At 43.4% G+C, this 26318-nt stretch overlaps 2 protein-coding genes across 3 annotated transcripts; one reads left to right on the plus strand and one right to left on the minus strand.

The window, feature by feature from the left end:
- Positions 1-1164: 1164 nt before the first annotated feature.
- pygl (phosphorylase, glycogen, liver) lies at positions 1165-16989 on the plus strand. Its single transcript, XM_017414630.3, has 20 exons — positions 1165-1407; positions 1618-1719; positions 3125-3203; positions 4171-4274; positions 4865-4996; positions 5790-5901; positions 6082-6164; positions 6259-6396; positions 7097-7189; positions 7938-8084; positions 8470-8633; positions 9381-9495; positions 9648-9749; positions 10821-10968; positions 12984-13042; positions 13137-13278; positions 14748-14955; positions 15919-16053; positions 16143-16209; positions 16418-16989. The coding sequence occupies exons 1-20, from the start codon at positions 1165-1167 to the stop codon at positions 16604-16606; spliced, it is 2562 nt and encodes an 853-aa protein (XP_017270119.1). The 3' UTR covers positions 16607-16989.
- LOC108234980 (protein ABHD12B) lies at positions 16638-25005 on the minus strand. 2 transcript variants are annotated; one of them, XM_017414644.3, is made up of 12 exons: positions 24578-25001; positions 22425-22527; positions 22094-22213; positions 21362-21392; positions 21231-21276; positions 20273-20402; positions 20131-20168; positions 19668-19747; positions 18230-18312; positions 18053-18131; positions 17829-17962; positions 16638-17103 (listed from the first exon to the last, which is right to left on the minus strand). In XM_017414644.3, the coding sequence occupies exons 1-12, from the start codon at positions 24981-24983 to the stop codon at positions 17076-17078; spliced, it is 1278 nt and encodes a 425-aa protein (XP_017270133.2). In that variant the 5' UTR covers positions 24984-25001; the 3' UTR covers positions 16638-17075. The 2 variants fall into 2 exon arrangements, with proteins under 2 accessions (XP_017270133.2, XP_037833736.1); XM_037977808.1 differs by having other exon boundaries at positions 17829-18131; positions 24578-25005.
- Between the last annotated feature and the right edge of the window lie 1313 nt (positions 25006-26318).

Below are 26318 nucleotides of genomic sequence, written 5' to 3' on the forward strand. Positions count from 1 at the left end.
CTTATTTTACATTGAACATTTTTATTTTACATTGAACATTTTTATTTTACATTGAACATTTTTATTTTATTGGCATTACTATGTAGATAATTAATCAGCTTTACTTTGACACTAAAGGTTTTTCTTTTTAATATTTTTTTGTAAATAAGGCCAATGAATGGTGATCATGACAGCAGTAAAAGGAGAAAACATATAAGGGGGTGAATACTTTTGCAAGGTAAAGGAGCGTCTGCAGCTGCTGGAATCAAGTTGATGAGCTTAAACCAGGTGTGTCAAACTCGAGGCCTCAAGGCAACACTGTTCTGGGAATTTTAGGTTTTTCTGCTCCAACACACCTGATTCAAATGGTTTAATCATCTCCTCACCAAATCATCAAGTTCTCCAGGAGCACGGCAACAAGTCATTTATTTAAACCAGGTGTTTTAAAGCAAGAACACATCTAAAACATGCAGGAGAGCGGCCCCCGAGGACTGGAGTTTGACATGAGTGGTTTAAACTGTTGTCTCCAGTTTTACTAAAAGTGCCAAGGTTTTTATTTTTTGCTCTGCACTGCCCCCTGCCGACGCGTCCAGTATTGCCTCTGGTATTTGTTGTTCATTTGTTCGTTTCTCCCCGGTGTTTTTCCTCTGACTCCTTCTGTGTGCGAACTGGTCCGGGAATGGGACCTTTTTTCACAAATAAATAAATAAGTAAATAAAACCCGGAAACTGATCTTTGTCGCGCAGACACGCCTCCTGTAAGGCAGACAGGTGGAGGTGGAAATGAACTCTTAAAAGTCCAACCCGACACTGTTTTAACACAGATTATCAGGGGGCTGATCGCAGCCTGCGTCACTTCCTGTAAGACTATTATCAGCTGGAATAGGTGGATCCCATAAAATGACAGCCTTGGCATAAAGTGCTGTGGCTTTTTTTTTTTTTTTTTTTTTAAAGCGGGGAAGGGCCACGGAGCTTTCAGCTCAGCTGGGCCCTGACAGGAGGAAACACCCCCCGCCTCCTGCTCCCACCAATAAACGGCGGCCTGAGGAGGAGACTGCGTTCGCCTGAAAGTCTGCTGCAGACTTTCCGAACTTTCCACTCCCGGACATCCAGGTCCGAGAAGCGCTGCACCCCCCCCCCCACACACACTTACACACTTACACACACACACACAGATCCTCCAAACATGGCGACTCCCCTCACCGACCAGGAGAAGCGCAAGCAGATCAGCATCAGGGGCATCGTGGGAGTGGAGAACGTGGCCGAGCTGAAGAAGAGCTTCAACCGCCACCTGCACTTCACCCTGGTCAAGGACAGGAACATCGCCACCCCCAGGGACTACTACTTCGCCCTGGCCCACACCGTCAGGGACCACCTGGTGGGGAGGTGGATCAGGACTCAGCAGTTCTACTACGAGGCAGACCCAAAGGTACGACCAGAGCATTCTGCTGTCCTCTCTCATTAAGAGTTAGCTGTGAGGGGTTCTGCAGCACAAAGAGGCTCTGTGTTCTCCTGTCCCACTCTGGTTTGTGCAGCAGAAGCCCCCCCACCCCACCCCCTGTTTGTTCCAGTCATTCGAAGTGATGTGAAGTTTTAAAGAACTGCCTGTTGCTTTTTTTTCCCACACACACGTTTCCAGAGGGTGTATTATCTGTCCCTGGAGTTCTACATGGGCAGGACGCTTCAGAACACCATGATCAACCTGGGGCTGCAGAACGCCTGCGACGAAGCCATCTACCAGGTGAGCAGCTGGCCTCCCCCCCGTCCCCAAACCCTGCTGGGGCACAAGCTGAACCGTTAGAGATGCATTTAAAACCTGTTTGTTCGGTTTTTTTATTTTCTTCACTGCCCGACATTCAATCAGACTAAACCTTACCTGTTTTAGATCAGCTGGATTCCCAAAACGACTTCTGCTAAATGACAGAGAATTTCCTTCACACAGTTTATAATTACTTTCTCCAAAGTCTCAAGCTTGCGTCCATTTCCCTCGTGTTTGGTAGCGTTGTCTTTAAGCTGTATTGGGCGTCTTTCCACAAGTTTCTCGCAGTAGATCGCTGTAATTTAGTCCTGTTCCTCCTGAACGGAGTCAGGTTTGTAGGCTGCTTTGCTCACACACCTTTATAGCTCTGCCCACAACTTTTCTATGGGATTGAGATCAGGGCTTTGTGATGGCTGCTCCTAAACACTGACTTTGTTGTCTTTAAGCCACTTTGTAACTAAGCTGTCAGGATGCTGAGGGACATTGTCCATTTGAAGACCCATTTGTGTCCAAAGCTTAAACTTCCCGGCCGATGTCTCGAGGCGTTGCTTCAGTATTTCCACATAATGTCCTTTCCTCACGGTGCGGTCCGCTCTGTGGGCTGCGGCGGCTCGGTGGTCGGTGCCGCAGACGTGTAATCCTGAGGCTGCAGGTCCGAGCCTGGGTTGCGTCAGGAAGGGCGCCCGGCGTGAAACGGTTGCCAAATCTTTCGTGCGAGCGGCCGAAAGACGAAGAACAACAATAACATGCCAAATGTTTTGTGAAGTTCACCAGTCCATCCTGCAGTAAAACGCCCCCAAACATGATGCTGCCACTTCCATGCTTTACAGTTGGGATGGTGCAAGCTTCCCGCTTTTTTCCTCCAAATGTAACGATGGTCACTGAGGCCAAACAGTTCAGTTCTAGTTTCATTAGACCCCAGGACTTGTCTCCAATCATCTTCACAAGGTTTTTAGCTTCTGGTTTGGAGTTGGATCACACATTTCAGACTAAAACTAGTTCATCTCAGGAGCACAGAACCCGTCTCTGTCCTGAGCGGGATGATGGCAGGACATTCTCCTGGTGTTTATAGTTGTGTATAATTGTTCGAACCGATGTAACTGGACCCAAGGATGAACCAAAGTTGTGGCAAATCTCTTCCTAATATGAGCTGATTTCCTTGGATTTCTGCCACGATGTCCCACAAAGAAGCAGGGTGTCGGAGGTGTGCCTCCAATTAACTCTGTGGTTAATGAACCAATTCAGCTAATATATTTAGCAAACGGAAACCATTCAGTGAGTCCTAACAGACCTGAAACAGGAAAGGTTCAGTCTGATTTAATGTCAGACAGCAAGAAAAAATGGTTGTCTTTTTTTGTATGTAAACATCTGGACTGCTCTGCTGCAGCTCGGCCTGGACATGGAGGAGCTGGAGGAGGTGGAGGAGGACGCAGGGCTGGGGAACGGAGGTCTCGGCAGGCTGGCAGGTAAAAACAAAAGGGCTGCAACGCAATCTTGCATCGGTTTGAATCCCAAAGGTCCTCAGCTGTAGACGTACACACAGTCTGTTTAAACCTGTCCAATTTTTTCGTTAACTCAGACAGACACGCCCACGCAGACATGGACGTGTTTCACTTCGCTCCATTAGTATCTGCAGGCTAAAGTCGCACAGCTCCATAAATGAACTTGAAACGCCTTTTTGCCCACGTGAAGCTGCTGTCAGCCTCAGAAACTCTGCAGCAGTCAGTAAAAATGAGCTAATAAGCAGGAAACCCTGCAGGTTCTAACACGGCTCTCCTCTCACCTCTGACACCTTTCTGCCTGTTACTGTGGGGTTGCAGGTCCAGCATTCACGCTCCTGCTCTCCTGTTTGTGGTTTCTAATCACTACTTTAGCATGTTTTAGCTGATTTAACCATCCATATGTTCGGCTCATTCACAACACAATGGTCTTTGTAACTTTTACACATTTAGAAATATCAAACTGTATTTACATTTTTCTTTTATCATAGAAAAACCTTGCCTTTAAAAAAAATAATAATAATCTGCTTCACCACGTTTGCTTCACTTTTAGCCTTAAGCTACTGTTTTGATAGGTTTAGCCTTTAGCTATTGTCTTGCTGGTCTTAGCCTTCAGCTACTTTATTGCTGGTATTAGCCTTCAGCTGCTGTCTTATCAGGCTTAGCCTCTAGCTGCTGTTTTGTTGAGCCTCTAGCTGCTGCCTTCCTGGTGTTAGCCTTTAGCTTCTGGCTTGCTGGTGTTAGCATCTAGCTGCTGCCTTCCTGTTCTTAGCCTTTAGCTGCTGTTTTGCTAATTTTTCCTTTTGTTCTGCTCGTTTTTAGCTGTAATGACTCAGTTTCAGCTTCTTCAACAAATTTTGGCGAAGTCCTTCAACACTCCTTTTTTATAGTTCTCATGTTTAAAGTTTTAAATATTCTCCCTTTTTTTTTTCAGCCTGTTTCTTGGACTCCATGGCGACCCTCGGCCTCGCGGCGTACGGCTACGGCATTCGGTACGAGTACGGCATCTTTAACCAGAAGATCAGAGACGGCTGGCAGGTAAATGAGCTGGGCGGCCTGCTGGCTCGGGACGCGCTTCTCTCTTATCTGGCCGAATATTTAAGGTTCCCCTGTCAAAGTCTAATAAGGTCAAAGTAGAAAGGAACCGGGTCAGGGGAAACGGCTCGGGCTAATGATCGACAGGACCCGGGATTACAGTCGGCGCCGTGCTGCTGCTGCAGAAGTGGTGCAAGTTCCTTAGAAGCTGGCGCTTGTTGGTTTAAGATGACAAAACAAACATTTCATATCTTGTGGTTGGAGGTCACAAAACTGCAGGCTTTTGCTCTTTTGTGTCCCGCTGGTTATTTGCAGTTCAGCCGCTCGATGTAAACATGTCCCTCTGAGCTCTGAACCTGTGCTCCGTGTTTATACACACACACACACACACACACACACCTTTAAACCTGCTGCTAATGATGCTTATTTACTGAAAACAGCATCTTATTTGGGCCGGTATCGGCACACCCAAGCGTGACCTCCTTCCGGACTTCAGGCTCCAGGAGAAACGGGATCAGACGGGGGCAGGGGTTGTGTCTTTGGCTCGTTTTGTCCTCGACCTTTAACCCTTCTGTGACCTTTCGTTGCTGCAGGTGGAGGAGGCCGACGACTGGCTGAGGCACGGCAACCCCTGGGAGAAGGCTCGGCCCGAGTACATGCTGCCAGTTCACTTCTACGGGCGCGTGGAGGAGACGAGAGACGGTCCCCGCTGGGTGGACACTCAGGTGTTATTTTTAAGACTTCCTTGAAGGGTTGCATTTCGCTCCGCCAGCTTTCATGCAAGAGTTGTAGCCATTTTGGTCAAAACTTGTAAATCTTGATTTGTGAGATCTCACGAGAGGAGCTCGTGTGTGTTGGGAGTGACTCGGCTAGAACCACACTGGATTTCAGCTCAATATCTATAAAACTGACTTAATTATAACTATTTTTGTGTTTCATAGGATTGATTAAATGTGGCAACTATCTTGAATTGGACTGGCTCCAAAACTTATTCAGTTATAGATGGTCACCCAGGGATTACGTTTTGAGATTTTCATGAAATTCTGTCCAGTGTATCATGAGATATTTTGCTCACAGACAAACACAGTTGACTCCGATAGTTAATGGCAAACTTATAAAAGCAGATCTTGTGCAATCTGTTGGTGTTCGGACTATGTGCTGTGAATGACTCTCAGCTACTACCAGGCCAAATTTTAGCTCAGTGTCTGTAAAGCCGGACAAGTTACAGACATTTTTGTTTGCTGAGGTGCTTGGTTAGTGCGGCCATCTTAAATCAGATTGACTCCAAAAGTTAATCAGCTGTAGGGGTATATCCAGTGATTATTCCCTGAAAGTTTCATTAAAATCCGTCCAGCAGTTCATGAGATATTTTGCTAACAGACAAACAAACAGAAATCATTATCGCTCTTTTGTATCTGTTGGCGCCTGAGAATAAAGCCACTCATCATCTAGTTGAGTTAAAGTGGGCACCCTGGCTATTGTGGCTTCCTTTGACTGCTGGCTGTTTTCACTCGGCAGGTCGTCCTGGCGATGCCGTACGACACGCCCATCCCCGGCTACATGAACAACACGGTGAACACCATGAGGCTGTGGTCGGCCCGCGCGCCCAATGACTTCAACCTGAAGGACTGTGAGTGCTTTTTCACAAGGAGAAAAAAAAAAACACTTTTGCAACTTTTGGTTTAGGGTTTCCTTTGGGTTTTCAACAGAGAGGAAAAAAAAAAGTTTGCAAGACTGAAAGAAGATGCTGCAACTGTGGTTACTTCCTGTCCTGCTTGAGCCTCCATTTTGTGATGTGTTCTGTCTCTAGTTAATATTGGGGATTACATACAGGCCGTTCTGGACAGAAACCTGGCAGAGAACATCTCCCGTGTGCTCTACCCGAATGACAACGTGAGCTCCACGTCAAGCAGAGATCGCCCTCTCGTCGCCCCGCGCGTTCGCCTCGTAGTAACCCGCCACTCTCTGCCTGGCCCCTGTGTTGCAGTTCTTCGAAGGGAAGGAGCTCCGTCTGAAGCAGGAGTACTTTGTCGTAGCCGCCACGCTCCAAGACATCATCCGCCGCTTTAAGACCACCAAAAAGGGCAGCCGGAGCCGCACTTCCTTCGAGGGCTTCCCAGACAAAGTAAGCGCCACGATCTGCAGGGGTTGCAAAAGGAGAGAGTTTCAAGTGGAATATTACCACACTTCTGTTTTGCAACCTTGCATCAGCCTTTTATTCTCCTTTTTTTTTTTTTTTTTTTTTTTTTTGGTATCTTTCTGCACAAACCTGTGTAGCAGGGGCCAAACCAGCCATGGATTCGTATTGAAACCCGTCATAGTTTCATTCCAAGGATGGAAAGAAGCGATAAAAGCAGATAAATGCGCTGAAGGAAAGTCAGGGGTCACCAGCTGACAAAGTTTAACTGCAGTTTTGGGCAAAAATATCCTAATTTTGGGTTTTAAAAAGTGTTCTTTTTATTAGAAAGTTATGTCAACTTTTACTATTTAGCTATTAGTTCAATCAAATCAGGCTGAAAGTTGTTTTTTATTTTTTTATTGTCTCACTGTGGCTAAAACTGTCACATTTGAGTTCCAAACACCAGTTTATCCTAATCCCCAGTGGGGAAATTCCTTCTGTTTTCCCATCGTGCATGTGAGCCCAGAGTGGGGCTGATGGGGATGGAGTCGGGTGTAGGCACCTCATCTTCCTCAGCCAGATTTGGGGGGCTGGTCTGGGGATTTGAACATGGCCCCTGCACCACCACTCTTTCCTGTGCCTCCTGTAGCTTCGGGTTGAAGGAATGGGAAAGAACGGCGCTCAGTGAGTCACTCCTGTTTTCCAGGTTGCCATCCAGCTGAATGACACCCACCCTGCCATGGCCATCCCGGAGCTGATGCGGATCTTCGTGGACATCGAGAAACTCAAATGGGAAACGGTGGGTGCAAGTCGGGTTTTGTATTTGTTTCTTCTTCTTTACTTTGTTTTTTTTTTTTTTTTTCTTAATTGAAAGGTAACTAACAGAAAGAAAAATGCAGTTTCTGTGAAAATGTAGTGTGAATGCTTGGTGCTGAATGACTTTGCTAAAATTTCTGGAAGAACAAATTACCTGAGTTGTTGTTTAAAACGAGCAAAAGAGAAACTAATAACAGCGAAACCCGTAGCTAAAGGCTAAAATAAGCAAAGCGGTTGCTAAAAGCTACATTAGCACAAGAGTTCCTTCAAGCTAAAACAAACAAATCTGTAGCTGAAAGCTGAATAGAGCATATAAAGACAAAAAAAGGTATGCTGAAGTAAATTTCAGAGAACAAAGTCCAGAAAGGACTGAAGGAAATCTTTGTTAAAAGTATTAAGGTTACAAATGCTAACCGTCGGAGCACACTGGTCCCAACTGAGCTGAACGCTTTGATTTGAATGAATGTAAGAAGCGTGAAGGAGAAACTGTGAACAGGAAACGGTGAAATGCTGAGTCACACAGTTAGGAAGTCCTGGACAAGTACGAGCAGGTAACATGAGTGAAGTTAAAACCGAACTCTTTATTGTTGCCTTTAAAATGGGGAAACGGTGAAAGTTGTGTGCCAGGTGAGGAGGTGAGGAGGTGAGGACATCAGAGACGGTAGAAGGTGTTTGGCCCGTGGGAAGGCCTGTTAGAAATGTTCACCGGGGTGCCCGTCCCTCCTCTGCAGGCCTGGGACCTGACCCGGCGCACGTTTGCTTACACCAACCACACCGTCCTGCCGGAGGCTCTGGAGCGCTGGCCCGTGGAGCTGCTGGAGAAACTGCTGCCCAGACACCTGCAGATCATCTACCAGATCAACCAGGCCCACCTGGATGTAAGCATGCTGCTTTTTTGTCTTTGCACAGCCACGGACTGACTGGATAAGGTGTTTTGTTTTGGGGTTTTTTCCGTTTTTTCTTTTTTTTTTTTTTTGCAACTACTCCTGCATACGTCATTTTAGCCATTCGTCTTTCAAAATGTTGTGCTACTGCTTTTGTTTTTTCAAATGATTAAAATTAATTTTCCCCATTGTAGTACAACTAGATCTCTTTATTTAATTCAAAATAGCTGTTCTCTTTGAAATCTGCATCAGAACACTGGCTCTATATTGGTCTTCTTATGCTGCTTTTAGATTTAAGTTACCGCTCTGCCACTTTGGCATCTGTGATTTTACCAACTAACCCCCGGTGCTGTGGCGTCTGGCTCGCTTCCTCCTGCAGAATATCGCTGCTCTTTTCCCAAAAGACGTGGACCGCCTCAGGAGGATGTCTCTGATCGAAGAGGATGGCTGCAAGAGGGTGAACATGGCGCACCTGTGCATCGTGGGCTCCCACGCTGTCAATGGAGTGGCTGAGATACACTCCAACATCATCAAGACTGAAGTGTGAGACCCGTCGGCTGACGTTCTGATTCGCAGGACTCTTTGGTGCCTGATCGGTGGCGCCGAGGTTGCTTTTTATTTCCGACTACAAATCAGACAGAACGGAGTCAAAAACTTAGAAATTAGAGGTATCCACGTGTTCATGAATGGGGATTTGAGCTCGGGTCTTCTGCATGAAAGAGCGTCGCAACATCCTATTACACCAGCCTTAATTAAATATATTCTCAAATATGAAACAAACCCAAACTGTTGCTTCAGATAGAATACTGTAACCGTCGTTAAAACAAATAGGAAGCATTAAAACGCAGAAAAACGGCGCCTGATTGAAACAAAGGGAACAATGTATGCACGTCACCTGCTGACCCAGAGCTTAAATCAAACGCCTTGTGCATTTCGTTAGCACTCAAAGGAGATGTTGGGGGAGATTCGGCTACTACCAGTGTTTCAGGAGATATTTTACTAACAGACAGACAAATGAACAGACACAGGTGAAGTTCAGGTTGTCTTCCTCTTTCCTCGTGACGCTAAAAGACAGTCAGGGAAGCAGGACCGCATTTTTTTTTTTTTTCTCTTGAGTCTCTTTTACACATTTCTTTTGCGGCTCGGCTTTAATTTCTTAAAGTATTTCAATCCGGAAGGCGTCGAGGTGCTCAAGAGTTTTGCGACAGTCAAAACTACGTTCGGTTTACCCTTGAGGAAACGACCAAACTTCCTTTTAGTCCACTTCAAACCTCCTCTTCTCTTTGGCAGCTTTCGGGATTTCAGTGAGCTGGAGCGGGCCAAGTTTCAGAACAAAACCAACGGCATCACTCCCCGGCGCTGGCTGCTACTCTGCAACCCCGGACTGGCCGAGCTGGTAGCCGAGGTCAGTTTCCAACCCATTAAAGCGTCCCGATGCCGCCCCCCCGTCTGCGGTGTGATTTACACTTTCAAACTCTGCTTCATTCGCCGAGGCCAGATGAAGCTCGCCCCTTTCAGCTTGTCTGGGTTGCAATGTAACCTTTGACCTTTCATCAGGTGATTGGGGAGGATTACGTGAAGGACCTGAGCCAGCTGAGGAAGCTCAATGACTTTGTTGACGATGCAGCCTTCATTCGGGACGTCTCTAAAGTCAAACAGGTAAGGTGTTGGTTATAACAAATGGAAAAGTTTACTCAATTAGGCTTAAGAATGGTTTTCAGAAAAGGCTGTCATTTGGAATTTTAGTCTTTATGCACATGGGGTGGCCATCTTGAATTACAAACTTCAATCTCATTTTCTTGTCCTCCATATTTAACTGAGAATGACACATAACTGATTGGTAAAAACTGGATTATTATGGCCAGCCGCCATGTTGGAGAGTGTAGGTGTCCTTTGGCAAAGTATTTTATAAACCAGTGCACAGATTTGAACTCTCAGAAAGTCATTGTCAGAAGCACAGCTCTAACCCAACTCAAGATGGCCGCCACAGCTAATCAACCTTAACCTAAGAACCTTTGAACTCAACCAATTTCACAGATATTGAGCTCAAATTGGATGAGTTGGTATCTGAGAGTCATCCCCAACACATACTGTGAGCTCTAAAGACCAGTCTTTAAACCTTTATCATTAACTATTAGAGTCAGCTGTGTCTGTTAGCAAAATATCTCATGAACCACTGGACAGATTTCAATGAAACTTTCAGAACGTATTGATCGAATGCATCTACCCCTGATTACCTTTTGGGGACATCCCAATTTAAGATCACAAAAATGGCTCTAGCCCAGTCAGTGCTACAGATATTTAGCTAAGATTTTGTGTGGTTGTAGCTGAGAGTCATTCACAACGTGTACTTTGAGCACTACACATTGCATCGGCGCCATCTTATTTCAAGATGGCCACCCCAGCTAATTGGCTAACACAGAAATGGCTGCAGCTCAGTCTGTTTTGCAGATATTGGGCTAAGATTTGATGTGGTAATCATCTCGCAATAACAGCTGACAAGGCAGTTCTGTTGAATCTTGATTCTGGGTTTTTGAACCATGATGAGGGAAATTCCATCTCTGCACCTCCATAGCAGGAAGAGACATCGCAGTCTGTTGGCGCGGGGAATGCAGCATGAAATTATTCCAGAGCGCAGGTCCAGACAGGACTCGGCCTGACTCTGCAGTTTCACCTCGACGCCTCGCTTTTACTGCCAAGTGACATTTTTTTTCCCACGTATCTCCTCAGGACAACAAGGTGAAATTCGCCCAGTACCTGGAGAAGGAGTACCGGGTGAAAATCAACCCCTCCTCCATGTTTGACGTCCACGTCAAGAGAATCCATGAGTACAAGCGACAGCTCCTCAACTGCCTGCACATCGTTTGCATGTACAACCGTAGGTGCAGCTTTTTGTGTTTGATCACTCTGGGGTGAAAATGGTTCCCTAAGGAACGATGGGTCGGATTCTGACTCAATCTGACATGTCCCGATGTGACGTCTGCCACGCCCACCTCCGCTTCATGTTAAAACAGACGTGAGGAATGCTGCCGTCTGAATCGGGCTGTGGGGATTTTCCGTACAGCGATGGAAGGTGGTGTCTCTCCGGGCTGCTGCGGGGGACCAGCTGGTGGCTCTAAAGTGCGAGAAAATGGGCAAATTTTCCACTGAAGTCCAAGTGTCCGATGAGCTGCGCGGCTGCGTTTTGAACGGTCACCATCTAATCGTGGCCTGTGTTTGTGTGCACGGCTTGTAAAACTGCATTCTTGGCTGCGCACATTATTTTGCTGTCCTCCTCCGCCCACATCGTACCCTCCTCAGCTTGTTTTTGGATCCACCTGGGCAGCTTCCTCCAAGTTTGTGATTTAATCTACTTCATGTAACGACAACTGGCCGAGTTGGACCCGTTTTATTAATAATTATTACTTACGATCAGGGTGGTTGTTAGACCTGGACGTTTGCCTCAGACGTTTTCTGTCCAAGGAGTGAGATACCGATATCTTTTTATCAATCTTTATTTGAAGATTAGACCCATAAAACAAGATTTCATTACAAATATAAGAGATAATCCATGATCAGAGCACAAAAATGTTGTAAAAAATAAGCCGTCAAAATGACAAGTCCATATTTATCTGTAAGACAATAGAAATATCAGCTGGAGAAATTGCATTATTGCAGATAATACTGTGTGAATGCTGAGGGTTGTATGCTAAAGAAGCTAAAACTGAGCAGAGGAGAGGCTGAGATGAGCAGAACACGGGACGGGTCGAAGCAGCAGAACTGTAGGCAATTCAGCAAAACTCATGCTGAAGGTAAAATTAGCAAAATGCTAACTGACACTAGCAAGACGGCAGCTAAAATGACCAGAACGGATGCTAAAATCGGCAGAACTGTAGCAAAAAGCAGCAGAGCATATGTTAAAGCTCAAATTAGCAAAACTGTAGCTAAGAACAGCTAAAAGCTAAAACTAGCAGAATGGCTGCTAATAGGTAGCTCTGCCTGGTGGGTAGAGAGGTGAAAAGGGTTAGGTGTGTGTGAATGGGTGAGTGAAAAACATCGTAAAGCGCTTTGCAGAATCTGGAGATTATGAAATTCATTATGTACTGTTTTAGATGCTAACGATCGTTAAAAAGAAAAAAAATAGATCCAGCGTTCTGCAGCAGATCTTAAAGAAAACGATGTTTTCCAAGGAACTGACGACATCTTGATGCATTTCTATGGAAAATGTTAATTCAAATGAAGTTAAATATTTTGAAAAATACAAAAGTTACAAAAACCAAAAGTCATAGCAGCCGTCTCCTGAATGAACTGAACGTTTTGATATATGAACACTTAAAATGGCACAAAGTATAAAGAAGTAGTTTGATTGCAAAAGAACGAACGGAAAAAAACTGAACAGAAAAACAATAGTGCGAACGCTGACTCAGCAACTAGTTGCTTTAAGGGGTCAAAGGTAGAAGCGGTTTGGATTTGAGGTGCACTGTTTCTCCTTTAGAGTTTTGTCACAATGTTCTTTAAAACGGTGTCACTAATGATCCTTTTTTTTTATTGTTTTAAAATAACTTTTCCTCTTGTTTTTCACGTGCGAGTCTGTGAAACCTTCCTAAAACAGCATAAAAACTCCTATTTAACATTTATTTCAACATTAAAACCTTCATTCAGCAGTTTGCCTTATTCCCACTGTCCTGTAACAATCCAGCAGAAGATATTGAAGTGTTTCATCTTCATCCCACTAACTTTGTAACACGCGCTCTCCTTTTTTGGGGGGAAAGTTCTATATAAAAAATAAATTTAAAAAATAGCACCTATGATGATCGCGTGTGTAACCCAAAGAGATTCACAACTCACAAATGGAAACTTTGACATTTAAAATTGCATGATTGACATTGATTCGTCTTTTATTTTGTTTTCAAGGGATACGGAAGAACCCCACTGCGCCTTTCGTACCACGGACGGTGATCATCGGTGGGAAGGTATTTTTAATAGCTCGGCTGAAACCTGATTAAACATGACTGGCGCGCTGAATTGGCGTCGGGCCTGTTCACTTTCCATCGTCCCCCTCTGCAGGCTGCACCGGGGTATCACATGGCAAAACTCATCATCAAGCTGATCACCTCGGTGGCTGATGTGGTGAATAACGATCCTGTGGTGGGAGACAAGCTCAAAGTCATTTTCCTGGAAAACTACAGGGTTTCCCTGGCAGAGAAAGGTAGGATTTATCCGCTTTGAAGCCCCCTTAATGCTGTTCAGCCAAGGGGCGTCACTAAAAGGGGGGGTGAAGGGGATCAATGGCCACCCTTAAGCTTGCTGGCCAGCCTACTGCCCCCCCTGATCTTCTGAGTCCTACGCTTTTATTTAGTGTGCATTTCAAACTTCCCCTGCCTATTGGGAATTAACAAGACCTCATAAACGTAATAAAAAGACATTCTTTTGAACAGTTAGTAGTTTAAAAACTGCACATTATTATTTAGTTTTAAAAAGCGTAGTTTAATATTTAGCCTCCCCAAATGAGAACAACAGGTCTGAGTCGAAATGGTGCAGAAAGCCAGCGTCCTCGTGTCAGCAGGAGGGTTTCAGGACGTTCTGTGTACGATTTCTGTTTAAAATATGAATTTAAGAGAGGAGAAGACGAGCTTCAGTCAGCCGAGTGGTGCCTGTTGTTCCGAAATATCCGCTATAGAATAAGAAACCATCAGAAAGTGATTTCCTTTTTGCAGTAGCCTATATATGACAGCAGCGTAGTAAAAGTCCTGATATTTTATTTTATGATTTTTATGTTTTGTTTGTTTTGGTGTCCCACCCCCAAGCTTATCTGGCCACTCCCTTGAAAATGTTCTGTAGGCGCTCCTTCAGTTTCTATCATAACTTTCGATTTTTGCTACCCCTCCTATTGCTAAAAAAAATAATAATATATGGAAGCCTGCAGCTCAGTTGGAAAATGATGTGGTATGACTTTTGGTAGTGGTATATTGTACAGAGTCAATGAAGCTAAAAAAAATTACACATCAGCATTGGATTCAGTCGACTGAGAAAACAGCCCTTTTTAAAAAATTAAATTTCTATAAGTCAGACATGCTTCACAGTAGGAGCATCCTTCAGAGTGGAAACAGGTCACAGAAAGTTGGACTTTACGTGTTTTTTACACACTCCGTTCAAATTGTCCAACTTTTACAGATTTTTCCACGACAGTTGAAGTTGTACAACCTTCAGAGGTGGCTAAACTCTCCAAAAGAATTGTCGAAACAAACTTTTCTCACTCCTACACTTTTTATATTTCTGTACTGAGCTCAGATGCATTTGGGGCCCATTGACCTTTCAGAAGCAGATGTGGAAAAACCTTTTTAACTTGCCACATCAGCTACAGAAACAAAACGTAGATTTTCTAGGGATTTTTTTGTCTGAGGCTTACTTCCTTCTGTGCATTTCTGTCTGTCGTTTTGTCAAGGTTGCAGTCAGGGAGTGAGAGATGCATCAAAATATAGTCAAGTCCCAGATTACTGTTAGCCTTTAGAGGAGACAGTTGATGGATGTTGGATGTTTGAACAGTAGCTGTATTGGCTCCCTTAAAAGTTTCTTCAGGAATCTTCTAGTTCCAACATCCTCTCTCTGTGGCGTGAAATCAAAACAAACCGTCTCAGTAATCAGTGTGTTTCTTTTAAATCTGCTTTTTTTCCTCAGTGATCCCTGCCACTGATTTGTCGGAGCAGATCTCCACTGCCGGCACCGAGGCCTCGGGGACGGGCAACATGAAGTTCATGCTGAACGGGGCTCTGACCATCGGCACCATGGACGGAGCCAACGTGGAGATGGCCGAAGAGGCCGGCGAGGAGAACCTCTTCATCTTCGGCATGAGGGTGGAGGATGTCAAGGAGATGGACAAAAAGGGGTAAAAGGGGTCTCAGGCAAATATGATCAGTTCAGTTTAGCACCACTTCATGATGAAAGTCTCTTCAAGGCACTAAACAAAAAAAAAGACAAGTCAGTCCAGTTATAATACAATATATTCACATAGAGTACATTATGAAATGCTAATTGGTTAGGTTTCTATCTAAGGAAGCCAGAGATTGTGATGAACCAGAACCAGGCTCAGGACGGGCGGCCATTTGCACAGAATGACTGGTCCAGGTGGAGTTTCTATGGCAAGAAAAATATGTTGATGATAGAAATAATTACAGTAGAGCAAGTAAAGACGGCAGCAGAGTGAGGAAATGTGGTCAGTTTGTCCTCCAGCAGTCTGAGCCTATAGCAGCAGAACTAAGGGAGAGCTCAGGAAACCTGAACCAACCCGAACTATAGGATTCATCAGAAAGGAACGTCTTAAGTCTCGTCTTAAAAGCAGACAGGGTGTCAGCCTCACAGACAGATACTGGGAGTTGGTTCCACAAGAACTGAAAGCTCTGCCTCCTGTTCTGCTTTTAGACCCTCCTGGAACCACAAGTAAACCTGCAGTCTGAGAGTGAAGTGCTCTGTTAGGAAAATATGGAACAAGAAGATCTTTAATATCAGATGGAGCTTGGTTGTTGAGAGCTTTGTATGTTAGAAGGAAGATTTAAAATCCTGTTCTGAATTCGACAGGAAGCCAGTGGAGAGAAGCTAAAACTGGAGAAATCTGATCTCTCCTCCGAACTCTCAGCAGAACTCTGGCAGCAACAGAAGGCTTTTTAAAGAGTGTTTTGGGCACTCAGATAATAAAAGAATTACAATAATCCAACCTAGATGTATTAAATGGATGAAGCAGATATCTGTGATAAAGAGTTGAAGAATGAATAGATGCTTTATTTATCTCCAAGGGAAATTAATTATTGGACTTTGTAACTCTCTCCTTTTTTTAAATATATTTATCTGTCAGATACGATGCCATGACTTACTACAAGAAGATCCCTGAGCTGAAAGAGGTGATGGATCAGATTGCCAGTGGGTTCTTCAGTCCCAAAAATCCAGAGCTTTTCAAAGACCTCACGAACATGCTCTTCAAACACGACCGGTGAGGACAGACAGCATTTATATTCTTCGTTGCTCTGACGTCCAGTTGTCAGAGTTTTGGATTCACATGATTTGTTTGCCTCTCTTTAGATTCAAGGTGTTTGCAGACTTTGAAGCCTATTTGAAATGCCAAGAAAAAGTCAGCAAGCTCTATCAGGTACCAGTGACCATTTTTGTTTGCTTCTGGGGCAGCCATCTTGAATCAGGTTGACTTTAAAAGTTAATCAGCTGCAGATCTAATAATTACTTTCTGTTAAAATGTGTTTAGTTCTTTTTTTTATCTGTTTTCCGTCCGTTTTCTCAAAAACGACTCAAGTCATTCTAAAACGTCCCCCCCGTTTTTTGTTTTTTTTCCCCCGCAACAGAATCCAGTGGAGTGGACCAAGATGGTGATCAAGAACATCGCCGCCACGGGGAAGTTCTCCAGCGACAGGACCATCGCCGAATACGCCACCGAGGTGTGGGGCGTCGAGCCGACGGACCTGAAGATGCCGCCGCCAAACGAGCCCAGGGAGGCCATCGAAGAAACCGTCAAAGCTCTGAAGAAAATGTAGAAAAAAGAAATGTTTACCACACATCTAATGCTTTTTTTTTTTCTCTCTTCTTCTTCTTGGTTTAACACATTACAGAACGTTTCTGAGGTGCAAATCGTGGTTACTGTACATTCAGTCAGGGGAAAGAAACGAAAAAGCTCAGAGATTTTTGCTCGTATCGGACAGCCCCAGGGCTCAGGGTGGGACGGGGAGTCAGAGGGATTTGAGTCGAACGGCTTTCGAATATTTGCCGTTTTTACAACATTCTTGTGACTTTGTGAGGTTGTACTGAGACACACGTCTCCTTCTTACACGTTAAACTTGGGTAAAGACAGGAACAAACTTAATGTAGTAATGTAGCGTAATTATCACTGATAGAGTCAAATAAAGACACTCTAAAATGATTTGGAGAAATTTTTTTATTTCATACATGGAAACTTTTTTTTTTCTTTTTTTTTTTTTTAAATTGCCTTAAGAAGGAAAAGCCCCTTCACTGTTTCAGCTTTTGTAGAAATGTCCTGCAAACAGAAAAAAAACCCAATCATATTTTAAAACAACATTTTCAGAATAAGTTTATAAAACAATTAAAGGCATATCGCCCGCCGCCCTTCGTCCTTTCGTTTCAGCCAGCCATTTTTTTGTATCCGCTTTTTCGGGCAGGGTCTCTGGGGGCAGCTGGTGTCCGTCTCCAGCAGTCACTGTCCGAGAGGCAGGGGACACCCTGGACAGGTGTCCAGTCCATCACAGGGACGCATATAGACAAACAACCAATCACCCTCGCACCTAGGGACAATTTTAGATTTACCAATGAACCCACCTAGAAAGGCCTCAGGCAGGAGGCGACACCTCTAACCACTGTATCACCGTTGATGAAGAGGTTTGACTCCAAATCAGTCGTAGATGTTCACCCAATGGTTACGTTTTAGCAGTTTCATTCAAATCTCTCCAAAGGTTCGTGAGATACGACAGACGGACAGATAGCGTCGACTGAAATAGTTATCGCTAAAGTTTTAAGGAAAGATATTGTGTATTGGAGATCACTCGGAGTAAGACTTCCACACCAAATTTTAGCTCATTCTCTGTAAAATTGACTGAGTGACAGCTATTTTTAAATTGGCTAATGTTGATTAGTTGTGGTGGCCATCTTAAAATTAGGATAACTCCAAAAAGTTAGTTAGAGCTTCGTAAAAATCCATCCGGTGCTTTCAGCGGCAGGCGATCACAAACCAGTTCCTTCACTTACTGAACCACGTTTGACAAATCGGGGTCCAGATGGATGTTGCTGTGGGTGACTCCATGAGTCGGCCCGTAGGAGACCATGTCAACTGGCACGTCCGAGTTGGATTCTGTCCGGGTTTGCAGTGAGACCTGGTACAGCTGGATACAGGGAACACCGAGGGTTTCAGCACACGATGCAGCTACGCTCGCTGCAGGAAGTTCTCCAAAGACGGCGAAGGAACACGGTACCTTCTGACCCATGTGGTACGGAACAACTCTGTCGTCCTCGGAATGCAGAATCAGAAGCGGGCTGCGCAGGGTCTTCAAACTCAGGAAAAAAGAAATAAACGCAAATATTTTATTTAGAAGGCAAAAAACCTCCAAATAAAATATTCCTCAGGACAATTTGTTTTTTATTAAACCTACTTTTCGTAGTTGTCAAATATTATGTTGTTCTTTTCCAATAAGTTCCAGAGCAAAGTCTCAAACCCCGAAAACAACTTGTACATCTGGGGGGGAAAATGTAGCGATACAAAAGAAGCAGTGGCAGAATGAACACGGTGCCATTGTGATGATTGTTAGTTTATTCACAGTGGAACAAAGAAACATATTAAATGTTTAAACTACAAGATTGTTCCATTACTAGGAGGATACAAGTAGGATAATTCTGAATGTGATGGCAGCAGCACATCTCTTTAAGGTTGTTCCAGGTCCATGTTTCCTCTGTGAAGCCTCTCCTCTTCTGCAAACATCCAGGAGCTGAGGAGAGCAGCTGCTGGAGGTTTTAGAGGGAATGTTGTCCCATTCTGCTCTGATGGAGGAATCTAGCTGTTTTGCCACTTTTAGCCTTTTGATACTTTTAGCTAACACTTTGCTGCTTTTACCTAGTGTTTTGCTTCTTTTAGCTTTCAGCTAGCTTATTGCTACTTTCATTTTTAGCAAGCATTTTGCTAATTTTAGCTTTTGGATAGTCTTTTGGTACTTTTAGCGAACACATTGCTGCTTTTAGTTAGTGTTTTGATAGTTTTAGCTTTTAGCTGCAGTTTTGCTACTTTTAGCTTTCAGTTAGCTTATTGCTACTTTTGTTGTTACTCTAGCTTTTAGCTGGCCTCTTGCTAATTTTAGCTTTTAGCTAGACTTTTTGTACTTTTAGCTGACCTTTAGCTACTTTTAGCTAGTGTTTTGTTACTTTTAGCTTTTTGCTCTTTTTAGCTTCCAGCTAAAATTTTGTCACTTTTATCTTTTAGCTAGCTTTTTGCTACTTTAGTTTTTAGCAAGCATTTTGCTAATTTTAGTTTTGGATAGTCTTTTGGGACTGTTTTAGCTAACACATGCTTTTAGTTAGTGTTTTGATACTTTTAGCTTTTATTAGCTTTTAGCTGCAGTTTTGCTACTTTTAGCTTTCAGGTAGCTTATTGCTACTTTTTTTGTTAATCTAGCTTTTAGCTGGCCTCTTGCTAATTTTAGCTAGTCTTTTTGTACTTTTAGCTGACCTTTAGCTACTTTTAGCTTTTTGCTCTTTTTAGCTTCCAGCTAAAATTTTGCTACTTTTAGCTTTCAGCTAGCTTATTGCTTTTTTGCCAGCCTTTTGCTACTTTTAGCTCGTGGTTTTCATCTTGGTTTTCAGCTAGCGTTGTTGTTTTATTATTCTGCTCATTTTAGCTTTTAGCTAGTGTTCTGCTTCTTTTAGCTTTCAACAACTCATTTTCAGCATTAAAACAGGTGCAGAAAATGCAGTTTTTTTAGTTCCATATGATCTGGTTTCAAGTGACAGAGACTATTATTCTTCCAAACGCCCTGTAACGTTTGTCCTAACGAACCCACGGGAGTTTAGCTACATTATTTGTGCAACACTCGTTCCCACCTTGGCGATCGGATGGTTGACTACGACTTCTCCAATTCTGGTGTAAGGAGCTTGAAGGATTAAAGCATCAACGAAAGACCCTGAAAATAAAATTTAAACAGCAGTATTAATAAAAAAAACATGTCAACACAAAGTTACTCATTTTCAGCCTGCTGAGACCTACGTGGGTTTAATATGCTGCTTCATTTCCTATATGCTGAATTTGGTTGTTCTTATCGTTTACTTCTTATGGCCTTGCTGTGTTTTAAAGTGTTTTAAAATGTCATAAAGAAGGAGGTTTGACTGAGCTAAATGGGCTTCTTTTGGTGTATTTTACCAACAGAAATTGTATTTAGGGCAGCACCTCAATGGAATCCAGAAACTTATTTATCTTCTCATTTTTAGGCTGTAATAAAAATTACACTTAGTCTTTTTTTTTATCTGACTAAAGACTTAAGACAAGAGGGACAGAGCTTAAACCCACCTTGCTCTTGGATCTTTATGGCAGCGTTGGTCGCCACCCTACAAAAAAAAACAACCCAAAAAGACAATTACATTTCAAATCTTTAAAATCTGCACTCTTTCTTTGCTATTTTCTTTGAAAGTAAAAACCCAAGAGGACAGACCCGGAGCCCAGGGAGTGTCCCCAGAGACAGACAGAAGTCCCTCGGCTTCGCTCCTTTACCCACTGGTACAGGTAGAGGGCGTCCCTGGTCAGCCCAGCCTCACTGGGTTCTCCTGTTGAATCTCCAAAACCTGATTTAAAAACAAGCTGCAAGTTACACGACTCCGTACCTTTTCCTTTTTCTCCGTGACTAGAAACACAAAGAAACCGTCGAATACAACGCTGATCATAAAGCGCTGGTATTTTGACAAAAATCTAAACATTTAACACGTTATTTGGGGATACATGAGTGTTGTGGTTGTAATGAAACAGGAAACACAGCATCATCTTCTGTCAGCCTTACGTCTTGTGGTTATTGCTTGAATTATTTAAACGAGACATTGTTTGTTAGATATTCAATGGGTGGGTACTCGACCACATCTGCTCCTCAGTAATTAGACCTTTTAATTTCATATTTGTGTCTGAAAGAGCTGCTGAGTCTGGTTGAAAAATAAAGATGGAGTTTTTCAAGAATTGAATTAAAAGTTGGGAACCGTTGGTTTCATTTCAGCTGGTTTGTCTTACAAACAGTAAAAACAGTAATCCTATTTGTTGCTTTCCCATGCCTTCTGGCCTGACTCTTCATTTTGTTTCAGAGTTTCAGCCTCAAATTGAAGTGAATCCTTTTTTTTCTCCCCCTTTTTAACTTTTTCTGAGTGTTTTGATCAGCCTTTGTGCGTACGCGTTCCAGTTGAAATCGCTTGATTTTCATTTTCATAAGACTTCTTCTGATTTGTGCTTGGGTGTACTGAATAAAATTAGTCCAAACAACATCTGGTTTTCTCGATAAACCAATGACAAACTATTATTTTTCATAAAATATGTGTCCCCAAAGACTTTCAGTGCCACAGCCAGAATATTAGGTTTTAAATTTAGAAGAAAATGTTGAACTAGTTAGAGATCGGCAGTAATCTTCTTACCTCTGTAGTCCAGAGATAAGACATGGTACCCTGCAGCACTCAGAATCTGGAAGATTAAAAACAGGAAAACAGAACTGCAACGAGAGGCTCAAACACTGAAATTTGGTTGCGTTTCAGGAAACAACCCTTACCTTCACCAGTTTTACTCTGTGACTCATCGCCCTGAAAGAAATTAAAAGGCAGAGGATTCACCACAACATCAAGCGATATTGCAAGAATAACTTTCAGCTACTGCCACATCAATATCGGTAAAACTGACTGAAATATAGAAATCTATGGTCAGTTGGGTGTGACGGCCATCTTGAATCTGTTGAATCCAGAAGTTAATCAGTTGAAGATGTTCATCAAATGATTGTTTCCTGAAAGTTTCATTAAAATCCATCCAGTGGTTCATAAAATATTTTGTGAACAGACATATTTGACTCCAAACAGTTAATGGCAAAATTCTTAACCAAAGTACTATGAGAGTGTGTGTTGGGGGATCAGTCTCAGCTACTGCCACACCAAATTTGACCACAATATCTGTACAACTGGCTGAGACGTAGCCTTTTCCTTTTTTAAGGTCAGGTGGCTGTGGCAGCCATGTTGAATCTGGTTGATGATGTTCATTTAGCGACCGCTTTCTGAGAGTTTCATCCAGATCTGTGCGTGAGATAGTTGATGGTTTGGTAACCCAGATACACAAACATAGGCAAAAAAAATAAAAATGGCTTCCGGTGGCAGGCAATAAACACTGAGGCCTCCGCAGTCATTGGTTCCCATCAACAACCTTTGCACGAACAAACAAAAAACCAAAGCATGTCACGTCATTCCCACTGGACTCCATTAGTTTAAGGAGCTCTACGCCGCTGCTCTTATCCCACCTGGTCCCTGCATTGCCATGGAGATAGATGATAACAGGACGCCCGTCTCCTAGGGTCTCATGGTACCAGTCGAGGGTTTTCCCAGTGGCTGCCTCCCATTGGCTGACGGGGAGCGTATGCCTTTGAGACACAGACAAAGAGAGGAGGAGAAGATGAAGAGTGAGCAGCACAAACAAACAAGCTTCTATCTTCGGATCTACAGTGGCCTTTTTTGGGGGTTTTTTGGGGGTTTTTTGGAGCGTGGCCCCATCCGGCGCAGAGCACCCCTGCGCTGAACAACATGCCCGACTCCTACGTAACGGTGCACTTCAGAGGGTCGCACACGACCTACCACACTCCCACTGAGACGTCCTCCTCTGTGCTGAGGTAGAAGTTGCGGGTGTGGTTGAGCACGTCCTGAGGTCTGCCCAGGTCCGCGGAGAATGGGAACCTCACTGCGGCGGAGAGCACACAAGGTCAGCAGGGTTCTGTTTACGTGATCTGTGACACCGTGATGCAAGAAATGGCCGTGATTCGGACAGTTTTAGTCATGTTCCGTGTTCACGTATGACTTCTTTGCGTGATAGAGCTTTAATCAGCATTTAGGGATGACACGGACATCCAGTACTGACTTTCAGTCTTGTCCGTTGAGCTCAGAGATTTCTCCAGATTCTTGAAATCTTTTGATGACATTAGGATGTTATGAATCCAAAGTCTTTCAAATTTTGAAGAACATTATTCTGAAATTGTTCTATTTTTAAACAGTTTTTTCGCAGTCTGGTGAACCTCTGCCCATCTTTAATTCTGACAGATTCAGCCTCTAAAATCCTCTTTTTATACTCAGTCCTCTTACTGACCTGTTGCCAATCAACCTAATCAGTTGCAAAATGTTTAATATTTGTACCACTTACATTTAGTTACTTGTTGCCTCTGTCCCAAACTTTTTTTTTCGATGTGTTGCTGCCATCAAATTCAAAATTACCCTTTTTTCCCTCCAAAAATTGAATCTCTTTTAAGTTTCAACATTTGATATGTTTACAATATTCCATTGTGAATAAAAAATGGGTTGGTGAGATTTGCAATTCATTACCTCCACCAAGGAAGCTATGTTTTCGGTCGTGTCTGTCAGTCTGTCTGTCTACAAGATTACGCAAAAAAATCATGAACGGATTTTCAGGAAACATCAAACATGGCACAAGGAATAAGTGATTCAATTCTGGTGCTCATCTGGTCAACGTTCAAGGTCAAAGGTCAGCCTGTGTTCTAACTCTGCAGAGGTGTGACTGGAATATTAAACTCCACAGCTGGACACCGCTTAAGTCAAGGGTGATCACCATTGATTTAAAAGTCATGAGGTCAAAGGTCAACATCACAGTTGACCTAGTGCTCTAACTCTGCAGCTGTGTAATGTAGGAATGTCAAACTGCACAGCTGGACCCCTCATGGGTCAAAGATGATGCCTGTTGAGTTCAAGGTTCGTGGGGTCAAAGGTCAAGGTCACAGGTAAACCCTTTGTTAAAAACTTCTCTCTGCTCTGACCTGTGACCCTTCTGTTTCCTCCACCAAGGACGTTCTGTGTTGGGTTGTGTCTGCTGGTTTGTTTGTCTGTTAGAAATGAACAGATTTGGATGAAATGTTCAGGAACTGTTGGTGTCGTCACAAGAACCAATGGATTAAATTTTGGTGCTGATCCAGATTATGATCCGGATCAAACTATTTTTTACTCACGCTGTGGCATTGGCGGAGGTTTGCACTCTCCGAGTGCTTCTCGTTACGTTTTTCGTTATGTTTTTATTTGCGTCTTACACAACAACGCAACATTTTCAGGATTGTAGCTGTACATCCATAGACTGTTTTCTGAAAGCTTCATGGTCTGTGACATATTTTGCTAACAGACAAACAGAGGTGTGTCCAACTGTTGACGACAGAGTTTTAAAGGCTGGTGCGGTCTGTAGGGTGTGCTGGGGGCGACTCTCAGCTACAACCACCCCAAATCTGAGCTCAGTCTCTGCAAAGTGGCTGACTTAGAGCCATTTCTGTGCTTGCTGAGGTTGCTTAGCTGTGGCGGCCACATCGAATAGGGTTAACTCCAAAAGGTAATCAGTTGTAGGCATTAATTTGGTGATTACTTACTGAAAGAAGAGATATTTTGCTAACGTTTAACCCCACAAACTTTACTACAGTCACTGTGCGGACGCCATCACCGAACACAGTTCAACCTCTGCCGTACACTGCCACAGCAGCGCTCTCTAGCGACAAGAAGTAATAACAGCGACAGAACGGAGCATAAATGCATTCACTGTGTAAACCTACGAAGACAGACTGCAACAAAGAGCTTGGTCTTCTTAGTTTCTCCATAAAGTTCATCCCAACCTTTTGAACTTTCAGGTCTTCTTAGCATTGTTGCTTTTTTCAAAAGACTTTCAAACATTAAGTGATATTATGAACGGCACAGTGACTATTTTTCTTGGAATAAACACTCCAGAGTGGAAGCACGTTACTTACATAAGTGAGAAAATATGGCATGTCCCAGTATCCAAGGGAAGAGGTAAAGAAAGACAGGCACTGAAAGGTAGACAGTAATCAGACAGGACACAGCTCTCTTCATTAGAGCCATTCTCTGTTCGAAAAAACGCTGAGTTCCTGTCTTCTTGTTTCTGTGAGCGGACAGAGCTCTCTTTCTGACAGCATGCGTGTTGTGAAATACAGGAAAAAGGAGGTCAATGTTCAGCTGAGACGCTTCATAGCCTCTGCTGCTTGTTTGGCGTCGACCCCGGTGAGACAGACGGGAAGACTGTGAAGTTTTCACAGTTTTCAACAAGACTGAAGTTTTCACTGAAGCACAAAAAACTCTCACAGATGACAAAATCCAGTTGAACAAGCCTCCCGGAACAGGTTTTAAATGCCACATGACGCCACAGCAATCATAAACAGAACAAACTCAGCTGACGCCGAGATGCAAAGCATTGTGGGGACTGAAGTCCTTTAGCATAAAGACGTGTTTTCCTCATTTTTTACTACCCCCTGCAGCCAAAGGGACAACCATGTTTTCACCCATGTCTATGTGTGGGCTTGAGTTAGTTTGTCTGTACTGTTAGCAAAATATCTCATGAACCAGTGGATGGATTTGGATGAAACTAAGAGAGTAATCATTGGATTAGTGGTGCCCAATCCTGGTCCTGGAGGAACACTATCCTGCATGTTTTAGTTGTTTCCCTGCTCTTCAGCGGGTCTTTAAGTTCTGCAGCAGCCTGTTAATCACTCATTCATTCCAATCAAGTGTGTAAAAGCAGAGAAACAACTAAAACATGCAGGATAGAGGCTTTCCAGGACCAGGATCGGACACTACAACTGATTAACTTGAGAAGGCAACCATACAGTTCTGCTGCCTTTAGCTTTTAGCTAGTGTTCTGCCCATTTTAGCTTCTGTTCTGCTGTTTTAACACCAGCAGCTCGGTTCTAGCTGAAAACTTATTCAGCATTCCCATTGCATTTTTGTAGAAAAAATTATTTTTTTTGTATTTGTACTTCCCAGATTTGGTTTAGTTTGGTCTTTTTAACTCCAGCCTGTCACTTTAAGTGGAATTTATGCTTCTTTTTTACTTATTTTCTTTGCTTATTTTTGTCACAATTAAAATGATTTGCCACCATTTTTTTTGTTTATTACATTCAGTGTCCCTGGGTGTGAGTGTGAGCCTGAATGGTTGTTTGTCTCAACGTGTCCCTGTGATGGACTAGCAAGTAGCGACCTGTCCAGGGTGTCCCCTGTGTCTCACACAGTGACTGCTGGAGAGAGACACCAGCTCCCCACAACCTAGAAAGGAGAAGCGGTTAAAGAAAACGGACTGAAGGATGTAATACTTTGTTTTATGTTTATATTTGGTTGAATTTATATTTGGCTGAATTAGGACTGTAACCACGAATTAGATCCAAAAAACACAGCAGCTACAGATAATCTTGTATTTTCTCCGTTACTAAAATGGTCCAGATCGATGAGGTGACACCAGCAATGAACATTAGGAGCAATTTTTTTGCTCTGATCCAATTATTTATAGTGCAAATATTGTGTGTATTTGAGTGTAGTTTGTGGTTGCTTCACAGAGTGTGTAGAGTGTAAACACTGTTCACTGACTCGGGACTGGCTCCGCACCATTTACTGCACGGCTGACAAAGCAGAGAGCCGGGTGGGCAGAGTTTTGGACTTTTATTTCAATCAGCATGTCAACCGGATGCAATCTCATCTGAA

Source organism: Kryptolebias marmoratus, linkage group LG10, assembly GCF_001649575.2.
Source record: "Kryptolebias marmoratus isolate JLee-2015 linkage group LG10, ASM164957v2, whole genome shotgun sequence".
NCBI lineage: Eukaryota > Metazoa > Chordata > Actinopteri > Cyprinodontiformes > Rivulidae > Kryptolebias > Kryptolebias marmoratus.